This window comes from Microtus ochrogaster, chromosome 5 (assembly GCF_000317375.1).
Source record: "Microtus ochrogaster isolate Prairie Vole_2 chromosome 5, MicOch1.0, whole genome shotgun sequence".
NCBI lineage: Eukaryota > Metazoa > Chordata > Mammalia > Rodentia > Cricetidae > Microtus > Microtus ochrogaster.
In genome coordinates this window covers 2767669-2782567 of record NC_022012.1, presented here as the reverse complement: position 1 = coordinate 2782567, position 14899 = coordinate 2767669, and the positions used below count along the sequence as shown (strand labels likewise).

At 40.6% G+C, this 14899-nt stretch overlaps 1 protein-coding gene across 1 annotated transcript in view; it reads right to left on the bottom strand.

Moving 5' to 3' along the window:
• Nucleotides 1-7878: 7878 nt before the first annotated feature.
• The window catches only part of LOC101986712 (macrophage metalloelastase), a 10573-nt gene continuing 3552 nt past the window's right edge, over nt 7879-14899 (bottom strand). Inside the window, exons 5-10 of the mRNA XM_005346775.1 lie at nt 12650-12811; nt 12149-12272; nt 10395-10528; nt 9766-9925; nt 8482-8585; nt 7879-7979 (exon numbers count right to left, since the gene is read on the bottom strand). Of these exons, the coding sequence (XP_005346832.1) occupies nt 7879-7979; nt 8482-8585; nt 9766-9925; nt 10395-10528; nt 12149-12272; nt 12650-12811 (785 nt within the window). The remainder of the gene's footprint in view (nt 7980-8481; nt 8586-9765; nt 9926-10394; nt 10529-12148; nt 12273-12649; nt 12812-14899) is intronic.

Genomic DNA, 14899 nt, shown 5'->3' with positions numbered 1-14899 from the left:
AAAAAAAAAAAAAAAACAAGCCTAAGCTAAGGCCAAGCTTTCATATTTAATAATTAGTATATGTGTCATTTTTTTGTGAGCTGGCAGCTCAAAGCAAAATCTGTCCACACTAAGATTTGCAGAAGTCTCGCAGGGCGGTGGTGAAACATGCCTATTACTTGCCCAGTACTTGGGGGGCAGAGGCCAAAGGAAATCAGTGAGTTTGAGGCCAGCCTTGTCTACAAAGCCAGTTCCAGGACTGCCAGGGTACACAGAGAAACCCCAAAACAAAATAAAACAAAAGTAGACGTCTCAGGGTGTTTTCACAGCCCTCGCTTGCATACACAGTACTCTGAGGATGTTTAAGGGACTGTAACTGCTCCCAAAAGATGGAGAAGGACCAGGACTTTGGAGGTGGGTCACTCAGGAGTTATTTTATTGTGTGCCTAACAAATGGAGCGTGCTCCTTGTTACCTAAATGACTGTCAGTTGAAACAGCTAAAGAGTAATAAAAAAGAACATGGGTTTAGGGATTAAAGGCTTCAGCCTGAATCCCAGTTTCCAGACTTTGTAGCTGTAAATGAATTAAGTAAATTAAATGAAGTAATTAAATGAATTGCTTATTTCTTCTGTCTTTTTCTTCATTCTTAACGTGGTCATAAAATACTAATCCTATGAATTTGATGTGTATAATGGAAGATATATATTAAATAATATATATATAATAATATATATAATATAGGGATATATATATCCCTAGAAAATAATAACCATTATTTAAATCAGTATCTGGAAGAATAAAAATCATGGTAACGATTCCTAAATTTTGGGTGATCTGGAGTAGCCTGTCATGAGGGAAATGATGGAGGGAACACCTGGCTGCCTTCCCCACAAATGAAAGCCATTTCTAAGGTGATAAATGTACCAGCAGAGGAGATGTTCTGGTTTCGTTCTCTTGCTATAACAAAACACTTTAACTAAAAGCACCTTGGGGAGGGAAGGGTCTCTTTGGCTTACATTTTCAGATTACAGTCCATCTCTGAGGGACTCAGGCAAGAATCTGCTGTAGAGACATGAAGGACAATGCTCACCAGCTTGTTCTTGGGATTGCTCGGGTTCACGCTCAGATATTATCCTTATGTAGTCCAGGGAATGGTGCTGCCCACCACAGTAAGTTAACAGTGAAGATATGTGTGTGAACTCAGCTGGTAAAAAGTTATTCAATAGAGACCCTCCCACCCCCAGTTAGTTCTAAGCTGTGTCGAGTTGACAGCTGATGCCACTACGGAAGGAGGGGAGCAGAAACACTGTGGATCAAGGAGCAGTTTAAATGGGGAGAGACAAACCCCGGTTGAGTCCCTACCAGGTTTCAGGGACGTCATTGTGGCAGTTCTCAGACCATAATTATTACGTGAGGTCAACTAACTTTCCTACCGCTTCACGGTGAGCCACGAAAGGATCTTCTAATTTATTATTGCTGTGGGCCTCTGTGCCATCAGTCGCTGTAAAGGTAAAGCGTTCACTTTACCTCTCAACCTCTTACTTCTGTGCAGCATAGCAGATGGTGCACTCTGAACGGCCCTGCTACAGAAAACCGGGCTTGATGGCGATTGTGGAAGTCTTGGGGGCTTTCCTGGTTCCTCTGCACAGGCACACATAAACCTGCAGGAACACATACTCGCACACCACGTGAATTGAAGTTGGATTAAGTTAGTGAGTAGCCAGCCAAGGAGAAAGGGAAATCCCCCCAGGGTGAAGCTTGTAGCAAAGGACTTTGGGGATCCTGAACTTGAACAACTTGAAAGTTAGGGAAAGATACTGTGGTTAAGCTTTTTACCACCGATTTTTAAAAGAGGCCAGACAGTCTCAGTCTCTAGTGAAAAAAAAAAATCCAGATTCTTATGGGAAGCAGTGTTAAGGATAAAGAAAAGCTCAGCGGGGCACAAAGGCGCACAGCTGTAATCCTAGCACTCCTGAGGATGAGGCAGGTGGGTCGGCATAAGCATAAGGCTGGTCTAAACTCCTAGAAAGAGCGTGTCTCAGAAAACACTGTTTAAAATGAGCTCACACAGCTTCCCTACGGCACAATGGGGTGAGAGTCTACCAGTAAAAGCCCTTGGAAAGCAAACATTGAGCTTCAATATACAAGGTCTCTTAATGTTAAAATCATCAAATCCTTACCAGATAATGGGGAATTTAAAATATAAAAAGGTAAAAGAGAAGTTCCAGGACAGGCTTCAAAACCACGGAGAAACCCTGTCTCGAAAAAAACCAAAAACAAAAAAAAAAGGTAAGAGAGAAAAATCACAAAAATGATCAGGTAACAAGAAAGTAAGTCATGACCAGTCCATTTTGAAAACAAATCAAGTGGGAAGTTTGGAATTATCACTTCTTGGCTCAAATGTAAAGCCAGAATGAACGGGCTAAACAGTTGATCACAGAGCTGCAAAGACGCTCAAAGTTAAGGGAAGGCTGGAGTTCGGTTCCCAGCCCTTCACAGGTCCCAGGGGATCTGATGCCCTCTTCTGACCTCTTCAGGTACTACATACACGGTCGCATAAATTCAAGCAGGTGAAGAGACTGCTGCTCAGCTTGAAGACAGACCTGAGAACTGGTCCACGGAAAACCGGAGTACTATAAAACCAAGACCCAGAAGAGCACTTGAAAGAATAAGGGCTACAATGAAGAAGGATTTTTTTATTAGAGTCTCAGAAGGAGATTATCAAATGATTAAAAAATGCATCACAAAGAGAGCTCATTTGAAAACATTTTAGACTTTGTAAAAGTAAAAAGTAAAGCTTGAAGACATATACAATGTCTTAAAAACCATAAAAATAAGCCAGATGGTAGTGGCGCACGCCTTTAATCCCAGCATTCTGGAGGCAGAGGCAGGAGGATCTCTGTGAGTTCGAGGCCAACCTGGTCTACAGAGCTAGTTCTAGGACAAGCTCCAAAGCTACACAGAGAAGCCCTGTCTCGACTCCTATAATCAGACTGATTAATTAACTAATTGTCATCATAGAACCTTCAACCAGAAACTAATGGAAGCAGAAACAGAGATCTACAGTGAACCCTGGGCCGAGCTACCTGAGTCCACAACCCAAGGGGGGGGTGATAATATGAGCAAAGGGGTCAAGGCCATGATGGTGATGCCCACAGAAACAGCTGACCTGAGCTAGTGAGAGCTCACTGACTCTGGACTGATAGTGGGGGAACCTGCATAGGACCAAGGTCGGCCCACTGAATGTGGGGGACAGTTGTGAGGCTTGAATAGTCTGTGGGGCCACTGGCAGTGGCACCAGGCTTTATCCCTAGTGCTTGAACTGGCATGTAGGAGCACAGTCTTTTTGGAGGGACATCTTGCTCAGTCTAGATACACAGGGGAGGCCTTGGTCCTGCCTCCAAGTGAAGTGTCAGATTTTGTTGACTTCCCATGGGAAGCCTTACCCTCTCTGAGGAGTGGATGATGAAGTGGGGTGGAAGAAGGTGGAGGAAGCAGGAGGAGGGGAGGGATTAGGGGTGGGATGGCTATGTAAAATGAGAAAATATTTTATTTTAAAAATTCTTAATAGAAAAAAAGAAAAAAAAAAAAAGAAACTCTGCCTCGAAAAACCAAAACCAAACCAAACCAAACAAAGATAGTCATGCTCCAGCAGAGATGGTCTTAGAAAGTGGCAAAGGTGCCTTTAAATAAAGATCATGTTAGAATTTTTAAATTAATAAAACCAAAATCCACCTATTAATAGGAAGTTCTCACAATTGGTCCATGGCCAGTTCTATTCTTTAAAGTCATCAAGACTTTAAAGAGCTTTTATTTGTCAGGTTACCTCAGAAAACATTTGTCCTAGAAGAGTTAAGAAAATATTTTAGCTATTGAGCCTGTTAAATCACATTTTAATATAAATAATATGTTTTTGAAATAACTATTTTGACAATGTTAATGGGCAAATAGTAGTACCAATTTAGGGTTTTAAATATTTTTTGCTATCAAGACTAAAATTAGTAACTTAAGAGCCATATTGCCTAGGGTGGCAGAATAAGGACAATCAAAATATCCTTTTTCAAAAAAGCAGCAACTGACACCCTTAGTTGTTTAGAGTTTAAAGAAACACTAACACCAAACTGACAACATCAACTCTTTCAGAATCTTAACAGCTAGGATATAGCTTAAAGGGAGAGTGCTTTGTTAGCACACACAGGGCCCTCTAACACTGAACAGAAAAAGTATTCTTCAGGCCAACTGGGTCAGAACTGTGTGGAACATGATCAGACCAGCGAATTCCATGAACGTGAACATAAGCCTATGGCTACTCTACTTCGACTGTGAAATGAGCTCCCTGTTCAGGGACAATACTGTGCAGAGTACCTTGATGGTGGCTAAGGAATTCTGTTAAAGTCCCTGGGTAATAGTTTGGACAGAGGCATTATGAACACGGAAAGCAAACTCACAACCAGAGTTTAGGCATCTATCCTCACAAGGGCAAAGTGCTGCCCTGCCCATTATGGGTGAGTTCTAACGCACCAGCCCACCATACTGCTCTGGACAGACCTCATACGTCTCTTATACGATCCCAGACCCCATCAAGTTGATAATGAAGATCTTTGCTCACAATGTCTGAGACATGAAGGCTAGGAGTGGCTTCCCCTCATCCCTTCGACTTCACTCTTCAAATATGATCAGATAAGCATCGCTGTGGAGATGTTTCTGTATCTGGATAGTGACACCAGTCAGTTTTAGGATTGAACATATTTCACAAACCCATAAGCTTTAATGGAAAGTTCTACAGCATGCACAGTGCATCAGATAGGGAGTTTAAATATCAAGGCAATATGGGAAACTGTTAGAAGGCCAGGACACAGGCGTGAGGGGCTCTTCCCCACAACAAACTTAGAGGTGTGTGCTAGTCACACACATTTCTTCCTGTTGTTAAGAAGGCTTAGATTTAACATCCTGTAAGATCGCTCAGCAGTGGCTCAGCCTATTCTCCGATGTGCAAGAATCTAACAAGAAGGGAAATCCACTTCATCCTTTCTCCTCTTAGTCCTCTGGTTATATGCTACAGTTATTCTTGGGGTTATGTGCAGGCTAGAAGATGTTTTCTTATCTTAGGATTAAACGGGTGTCCTCACACAATTGATCAAAGGACTTGAAGCTCCAACTTTTGTAGATGTCACATCTCTATTAACTCTTGGTACAGTCACAAAAAAGACTTTATTTGGAAGCCTGTAAACAGAAGTTTCTGTTCCACTCAGTCCTGGAGCTGTTCTGTCCCAAAGAAACACACAGATGCTTATATTAGTTATAAACTGTTTGTGTTATTAACTCAGGCTTATTATTAATCAGCTCTTACAACTTTAATTCACCAAGAATTCTTGTCTATGTTTAACCATGTGGCTTGGTACCTTTTATCAGTGAAGCATTCTCATCTTGCTTCCTCTGTGTCTGGCTGGTGACTGTGTCTCTGCCTTTCCTCTTCCCAGAACTCTTTTAGTCAGTCTCCCTGCCTATACTTCCTGCCTGGCTGCTGGCCGATCAGCATTTTATTAAACCAATGTAGCTCCCCTTTTTTCTTTTCAAAACAAGACCCCTGAATCTATTCTCCTTTTTTTTAACTTTTCCCCTGACCATTTTCCATAACAACTTATAACCAACACTCTAAACAAAGACAAACATCTATAATCCAATTTTTTGAGAATGTGGGCATAGTTTTGTAGGCTACTTCCTGATGACTGGGGGCACTGATCATCTTATGGGGACCCAAAGAAAATTTAGGATTATGGTATAGTCCTGACTGTTGCATTGTATGATTTTGAATCATCTCAGCCAACATTCTTAAGGTTGTTCTGGATGTAGAACTTAGAGGAAACTGCAATAGAGGTGCTCTGAAACATTGGATAATCTGGGCCATCCATTCCTATTGGAGATTTTTCAGGGGGTCTTCCTCAATCAATCCTTATTTTTCTTAACTCAGAATATATCCACAGCCTCTCATTTCCTGTTGAAACAAAAGCAAAACCTCTTCTCTGAGGTAACATATCTTTTGACTTAAGTCAAGGTATTTTCAAAATATGTAAATTAGATTAATCCAGCAGCATTTATAATCAAATGTCTTTTGTCAGCTGTTGTTTCTTTCTTAGAAGTCAAACTATTCAAATACAACACAATAAGATACAAGATCCAGATTTTCTGTGCATTTTCTATCTTTATGTGGCTGACTTTTTACTCTTTTATTTTTTAATTTTTGACACAGGGTTTCTCTGTGTATCTCTGGAACTCACTCTGTAGATCAGACTGTCCTCAAACTCACAGAGATCCACCTGCCTCTGTCTCCAAAGTGCTGGAATTAAAGGTGTGTGCCACCATACCCAGCTGCTCTATTTCTTTCTTTTTGTTTTTAAAGATTTTCTCTGTCCTTTTTATTTTCTTTCCCAAGTCTACATATATTTTTAAGCACACTGTAAACCATTTAGAGGCTTTTTTTCATCTGAATCTATCTTTACTGTACATCTTTCTTTTCTTAGCACATGAGTCTGTAGTCTGCTAAGCAGTAAGGCTAGAAAAAAAGCTGTGGGCTTTGGTGACTGGCTTGGTCCATTCCTTGACTTCCTGAGGATCTAGCTTCATGGTAGAAGCATTGCTGGGAGCCACATTTACTGCCACAACTCTGTGGAGTTTCTAGGTCTATCCCACCACCAAGAAGCATGTCACTGACTGCTCATAGACAATATTTAAGTGTTTGGTGACAGTGCCTCTTAAAAGAGCTACCATGTAGTTTTTGCTCCTAATGCTGAGTCACTGACAGCAAACAGAGCCTACTTGGAAAAAAAAATGGTTACCAAGAAGCTGTGCTTGACTCTGTTCCTGTCTAGCTAGAATCCTTTCTTTTAAGATTTCTCAAACTTTGTGTGGAAATTCTTACCAAACATTTGGGCACCATTTGTAGATAGACGTTTCTGTCCTGCACAGTCCCAAAGGAACACACAGACGCTTATATTAATTATAAACTGTTTGGTCTATTAACTCAGGCTTATTATTAGCTAGCTCTTACAACTTAAATTAACCCATAATTCTTGTCTATGTTTAGCCACATGGCTTGGTACCTTTTATCAGTGAGGTACTTTCATCCTGCTTCCTCTGTGTCTGGCTGGTGACTGTGTCTCTGCCTTTCCTCTTCCCAGAATTCTTTTAGTCCAGTCACCCTGCCTATATTTCCTACCTGGCCAATCCGTGTTTTATTAAACCAATGCAAGTGACAAATCTTTTCAGGGTACAAAAGTATTATTTCACAGCAGAAGCCAGAGTTATTTTCAAAATTCGTTCTGGTTTTTCAAGAAAGATATTAAAAACAAGGACCAAAAGATGACACAGAGGTTAAGAGCACAGGCTAATTTCCCCAAGGATATAGTTTCAATCCCAGCACCCAAAAGACTCCTCATAACTATCTGTAACCCCAGTTTCTAGGGATCTGATACCCTCTTCTGGCCTCTACCAGCACTGCACACATGTGGTACATATACATACATGAAGTCAAATACACACACATACACACAATATTTTTAAAGAAAAAAAATCAAAAGCCAAATACTTTTTAAAAAATTATTTTTAATAAATAAATTTCAGTGAAGACAGAGAAGTCATTCTAATTTTCCCACTTGATGGTTGTTAAACAAAAAAAACAACCTATAAGTGGGGAACCTGGAGGCCTTTGAAGATATTTGTTCAAAATTAAGAAGAGGATCAACTGAAAATTTTATCAAAAGAGGATAACTTTTGTAAAAGCATTTTTCTGTATAAACAGTTATCTGTGGTCGTTTCCTGTTACATTACTGGCATGTAGTCCATGGCGAATATGTGATATGTACTTATTGCACTGACAAGCACCCTTGACTGCATCCTTCCTAACACCCAAACCAGCTGGTACTCTTCATCCTTTTTTTGACTCGATGCCACTGGGGGTCATATTCCAGTTGTGTGGCTCCTTGGAAGATGTAGTAGTATCCTAAAATGGGAACAAATTCAATTCTTTAACTCTTACCTTGTGTTCCTTTAAAACCTAGAGCTGTTTTTTAAAGGTAATCTAGACTACAAAAGGTGTGGTTTGTGATGTCAGTGTTGGGGATCCTTGGCAGTGCACCCTGCTCTGATGTTCCCCTCCAGCAGGCCAGTCTTAGGAGAGGACACAGGGTCTAGGTCAGGCACACAAGGATCTTTAAGGAGGAAAAGGCCAGGGTGAACTCGGATTTGTTTATAAATCTTCGTCCACTCAGTAGGAGAGGATAACGAACAAAACGAGGGTTTTTATTCTTGTTAAATGCGTCATACAGCTCATCCCACACCATGTGGGCTGGACCACTGCTCTGTGACGCCAACAGGCCAGTTTGCTCAGGCTGAAGTTGAACATATTCATACCACAGGCTGGAGCGTGCTGCACCCATGCTGGATCCCAGGCTGCATTTTCGTACTTGAAAATGTGATTTCCGATATTTTCCCAGTCTACTTACGTTTGAAATAGAAGACTGCACTAACTTTAGGACCAACTCCTGAGAAGTGTGTGGAGATGAGTCTGGGATAAGTCGGGTCCATGGCCTGTTGCGCCACATCATACCTGTGGAAGGACCACAGTGAGAAGAGCGTCATAACACGAAGCACCCGCTCATCTTTCCTGAAAGTATTCTAAATGTAGCGATGAAAACTGCAAAGACCTAAAGTTCGATGATTTTCCCTAGGTTATCACAGGACTCAAAACTTGGACCATGACTCTAGTCAGAGCTCTCCCGGCTCCTCAGTCCCTTCCCATGCCACCCGGCATTGATAAGGGCTTGAAATGTAACAGCCTTCGCTGGCCCAATATCTTAGTTGCCTGTCCTCATTTTTGCAAATCCTTTCTAGCAATATCAATTATTTTCTCCCATGGTGAAAAGAAGGGGTCTTAAGGGCCATGGCATCAATGGGTTTTGAACATCCATGTTAAAGAAAAACAAATAGTCAAACACATCACATCCACGCTGGAGAGCGAGGTCCTAGATTTCCATAAAGTATCTTCTCCTTCTGAGAGAAAAGAAAGAGTCAATTTTCTCTAGACTTCCATGTGACAACTGAACTTGCTTCTGTCTTATTTTCCACTCAGTTTAGCTCTCCAGCCATTACGGGCTCGCCCCGGCCCTCTGGTATTTAGGAAAAGGAAATACTTTGGTCAGTTAGAAGGGTAAAAGGGAGCCAGTAGTTAGACAAATTTTTAAGAATGTCAAATTACAACAAATTAGTCCTGTTTGTCACCTCTCCAGGAAGTTTAATTTGGTGAAATTACAAGTCCTATTTTTCAAATGAAGCTAAAGTTGTCACAAATGTATGGCATTCAGTTGAAATTAGATGTTGAATTTTAAATATTCAAGAAAACATAGAGGTTTACTCTCTTAGTATATTCTGTTATGTCTTATGTCAAACATGTAAACGATGTGGCTCCTGACTTTTCCTCAGCAGAGGGCAGGGATGATCCCCCTTCTTCAGCGTTAGGGGAGTGAGACCACCAGACTAGCAGTGGAGGGCATCTGGCCTGCTGGCACCCTGCCACTCAAAGGGCCGCTTCCTCACTTTGTCTTCTGGGTCCACCAGTTATGAGAAGGAGTCCTGGAGCCCAGACACACTCCAAAATTAAATTATATCAGAAACCTGGAGAAAAGAACCAGGTGGGCAGTGACTACTTTACATCCATATTCTCTGTGCTCTCTCCCAAGAAAGACAAAGGCATTTGAGGCTTTCACAGAGAAGATGCCACTGTAACTCACCTCCAATACTGCTTATCCGCAAAGAAGAAAACCTTCTGGCGAGATGGGTCGAAGGTGGCTGCATCTATCCTCTTCACTGACGTGGGCAATCCCAGAGTGTATATGCTTCTGGGATAGCTTGGCTCTGGTGCTAAGTTGCTTATTAACCAGTACTTGTCATCTACGAAGACGAAGACAAAGGGCACAACAGAATTGCACCAAAAACTAAAACTTAAAAACACTGACTTACTGTAAAGCATCTCTCTTGTGCAGTGTTCTAATACTCATTTTAATTTTTGTGCTGGCTGGGGCGGGGGTGGGGGTGGGGATGAATCTGAGACTCCATCCATGCTAAGCAGGTTCTCTGTCACTGAGTAATATCAACCCACCCTGTTTTTGTTCTCACTCATTTTTTTTACCTCCTGTGGCTCTGCGGTTTGGATACGTTTAAGTACCATTATCTTATATTCCACACATCTATCCCAAAGGCTGAGTATATTTCTTGTATACTTGAGCTTTTATATAAACTGTTAACTTATCATCTAGAGACATGATTACCGAAGTCCACAGTCTGTTTTTAATATCTAATTATAAAAAGAGGTACCTTTTTCTACCGTGTTCTCAGTGGCAGAACCAAGCATTGGTGTTACCTTTAAAAAGAAATAGTTGATTTCTGCTTTCAATTTCATAAGCAGCTTGGATACCAGATGGGACACTTGGCCACATGGAAGAAATTGAAGTGATATTGGACGCTAGACTCCCAGGTCGTGTCCACCAGAAGAACCTGACATGAAATGCATTTAATATATGTGAAAATTGTTGTAGACTCCTTCAAAATACAAATGGGAACTTGTGAAATGATTCAGTATTGATTCTCACACTTTATTCCATAAGTGTCTGTATGAGAGCACCCTGAAAGAGAGCCTTAATCAATTCTGGTGTGACACTGATTAAACAGGAAACCAAAATAAATAAATAAATTCAGAGTCTGGACTCCAGGGATCTAAGATTCTAGTATAGTCTCCCAACTGGCTAGCTGGTTTTGTAAATGGAAGAAGTTGCTGTTTTACAATCTCAGGAGCATCCATCCTCCCTCCCACACATTAGCTTCCCCATTGACCTCCCCCAACCCAGCCTCTGTCTCCATCTCTGCTCCAACACGGAAACTGGGAACCATTCTGGAGTTCTCCATGTACAAAAAGAGGTCTACATAGGAAGCTTTTAGGGTCTTAATTTCTGTGCATGTGTGGATACATGTGTGTATTATGTACATATGTATATATGCATGTGTGTATATTTGTATGTGTGTATATATGTGCATATGTATACGTGTATTGTCTGTATATATTTAAGTGTGTATATGTATGTGCATATTTGTGTGGTATGTATGTGTTTATGTATGTGTGCATGTGTAGGTGTTTATGTATATGGGTGTTTGTGTATATGTATGTAGGTGTTTATGTATATGGATATGTTTGTGTACATGTGTGCACTTGAGGTGTCTTCCTCACCCATTCCCCCTTATCTTTTTTTTAAAATAAAAAGTCTATGTTTTAAAGATCTTTTGTATAAAAAGGTTGTACAGGAAAGAAAAACTCTAGATAAAATCCTTAACCGTCATAAAACACAGACTAAGGGGATTTTGGATTATAGAACTATAATAATACATTTAAATAAAAGTCCAAATACAGTATAAAAAAGGTTAGAATTTAAATTGATTACTGAAATATTTCCCTTACGAATTTCTAAAAACACCTATGCCATTCCAGTTCAGAAGTTGATAACATAAACAAGTGAGAAAACTTGACTTACAGCCAGTATTACAGAATCCAGTCTGAGGAACACACTGTTTATTATTCATTTTGGCTGCTAAGTGTGTTTTCTTTTTTTTTTTTCTTTTGTTTGTTTTCATTAAGCCTGGCGCTTTTGGGTTCTGTTAGACTGCACAAGCCCCAGTGAGTCTGCTTTCCTCTGCTGCACACTGGGATTTCACAGTCCATGCAGCTGCCCCTGAATGCGTCTATGTGGGGGTGGGGATTGATCTTAGGTCCTCTTGTTTGAACATCTTATACTTTGCCAGCAGAACCATCTCCCCAATACCTGATACCGCATCCTTTTCAACCTGGGCTTCTCAACTTCCTGTCTTTTAATTCCCCAGTCAGATCCTACTACAAATTTAACTTTTTCACACATTAGCTTCCTAGTCACACAAACAGTATCACATAATTCTCTACTTCAAAAAATCTAAGATCTCTCCAAAACTTGAGAACCAGTCCAAGTTCCTGCCACACAAATTTGATCTACATTCTTCCAAATACCTTCTGGCAACAAACAAACAAAAACAAAAGCTACCAAATCTAACCCCACAGCCTATAGCATTGATTAGATAGGAAAATAACCATACCAATCTTTAAAGAAGAAGATTTTATCTCCCACTGTGGTGACCGCATCAAAGCTCGGGCGCTGCCGGCAGATCATTGGCATGCGACGCTCAGGACGCATCGTGGGTGGGCTTCTTACTGGAGCTCCTAAAAAGACATTTTGACTCTGGGAATTCTGTAGGAGGAATAGCTATTCTTTTTAAATATTCTGTTCCTTAAAGGAAAATACAAAGCAGTCATGTTTCCTATGAACTTCATGAGAAGTATGTCCCGAGGACTTTGTCCCTCTTAGTTACAGCATCACAGAAGAGAATACTTGAATTTACTTCCTCTGGAAGCCCTGCCAACAGAGCAGTGGTGGCACTGTTAGGAAACGTCCCAGATGTGAGGGCAAATGAAGACAGGGTCTGTGTAGCTTATCTCACAGGGTGTGCAACAAAACAGTAAAATTTCCAAATGTAGATATGAGAGATTATTCATAAAAATGCATGGCACTGTATGGCAAATTATGAGGTTCAACTTACCATAGAGGGACTGAATGCTACTTATGTCATCATCAGAGAGGCGGAATGTGTTGGGGTCAAGGAAACCATAGCTGGGGTACATGACTGAGTTTGGATTGTTGGAATGATGCAGCCCCAAGGAATGGCCAAGCTCATGAACAGCAACAAGGAACAGATTGGTACCTAAGAAGCAAGAAGGTGAAAGAATAAAGCTGTGGGCTTTATCACTTTCTATTTAACTCACACAAGAAACTGTACATGTTTATAAGGTGCCATGTGATGTTTTGATGCCTACACTTATTGTATAATGTTCAAGATAGGGTATGTACTGTGTATCTGTGGTAAAAATACTCAAAATCCTTTCTTCCAGCCTTTTGAAGTAAATAGTACACTACTATTGTCTACAGTTGTATTGTTGTGCCGCAGTTTCAAGACTAGGACTCCATGTTCCTAACTGTGACTTATTACTAGTGCATCAGCCATTACCCACCCAACTCCCTTTGCTCTTCTTCATCAGGTACCCACAATTCTGCTCTCAACATTTATGAGATTAACTTTTCTCGTGTCTCAAGATGAACAAGATAATGGGGTTCTCATCTTCCTATGCCTGACCTTTTACATGCGGCCTGGTCCCATCCCCATGAGAGGAGTCCAGCCTTAAGTGGCTGAATGTCATCCCATTGTGAATGTGCTGTGTCACGTGAGTGCAGGTACCTACAGAGGGCAGATGTTGCTATCTGCCTGGGGTTAGTGTCACAGGCCACTGTGAGCTGTCTGACCTGGGTCCTGGGAATAGAGCCCAGTGTGCTCTCTTAACTTCTGAGCCATTTCTCCAGCCTTGTTATTTGAAAGGAAACAATACATCTAACACAGTAGAGGTCACATTTAGGAATCCTTTACTGATTTCCCTGCGTTTTTAAATATCCTTTCTCAGTCTCAATGATGTCATTGTAGGTTAGGTGAGTATTGTCAGAGCAGTCCTCTGTCACAGATATTTTACCACTCTGTGGAAGTTTGAATCCCCATTTCTGCATTCAACTAAAAATGTCTGAAAATGTTCCTTTGGAGCCAAAATTGTCTACACGTATGGATCAATTTATTGCCAGACAAATGGAACATATTCTGGCATGAATCTTCATAACACAAATCATAGGTATATTTGGTAGCTCACCTTGCTTCTAAATCTTAATTAAAGCTTGTATCTGTTGTTCTAACCACTCAGGAGGCTAAGACAGTGGGATTGGCTAAGCCTAGGAATTCAAGATCATAATGTTTTGTACAATTAGCTCCATTAGTCTTGATCTTCAAACAGGACTTTCTGTCTGTCTGGTGCTTTTGTTAGGTTGTATGTCCTTTTTGTTTCTTAATCAAAAATATCACTCAACACTGTAACAGAAACTAAACAAGCACTGATCAAACTCTTCAACACTTGTTCAAAACGATATGTCAATACTGGATGTGGTGCTCTGTGTCTATATCCCAACTCAGAAAGATGATGTAAGAGGACTCTGAGTTCAAGGCCAGCCTGGGCCACAAAGATAGAATTTTCAAAAACACCTTCTTAAAATTATAGACTCAAATCAATTTTAAGATTAAGGCCAGGAGCCAATAGTACATGTTTTTGGCCCCATTTTTGCACAAACTTGCTTTTACTTGGTCTCTTCAGGCAAGAGCAACTTACGTTTCTAGGGTCCATTTGGGATTCCAAAACATTCTCACTTGATGAATAGTTTACAAACAGCCCCTATATGACCCCAGAAAAAACTCAGACATATGGAACCTGTCTGGTTTAGAATTTATAGTTCAACAAGTACTAAATCATGCATCATGTACCTCTGCGGTCTTCAAAATGCCCTTATCAAAAACTTGATAAGTTTTAGGCTGTGTATCAGAGTCAAAGCTGTAGGCTGTGTATCTACCTGGAAGGTAGATATGGTATATATGAAAATATAGCTATACATCACATGAAAAATCAGTGAGAGAAGGTATTCAGGGCAGAGTGACTATATTCTTGAATTTCTCCCTATGTTTTCCACAAGAATAAATTGTATAATTGAGAATTTCCAAAAGATATTAGAAAAGCTATTCAGATGATGACTTAAATTTTCTTATACTATGGATTGCCAATAATAATAATAATAAAAAGAAGGAGGAGGAGAGGGAGAGGGAGAGGGAGAGGGAGAAGGAGAAGGAGAAGAAGAAGAAGAAGAAGAAGAAGAAGAAGAAGAAGAAGAAGAAGAAGAAGAAGAAGAAGAAGAAGAAGAAGCAGCA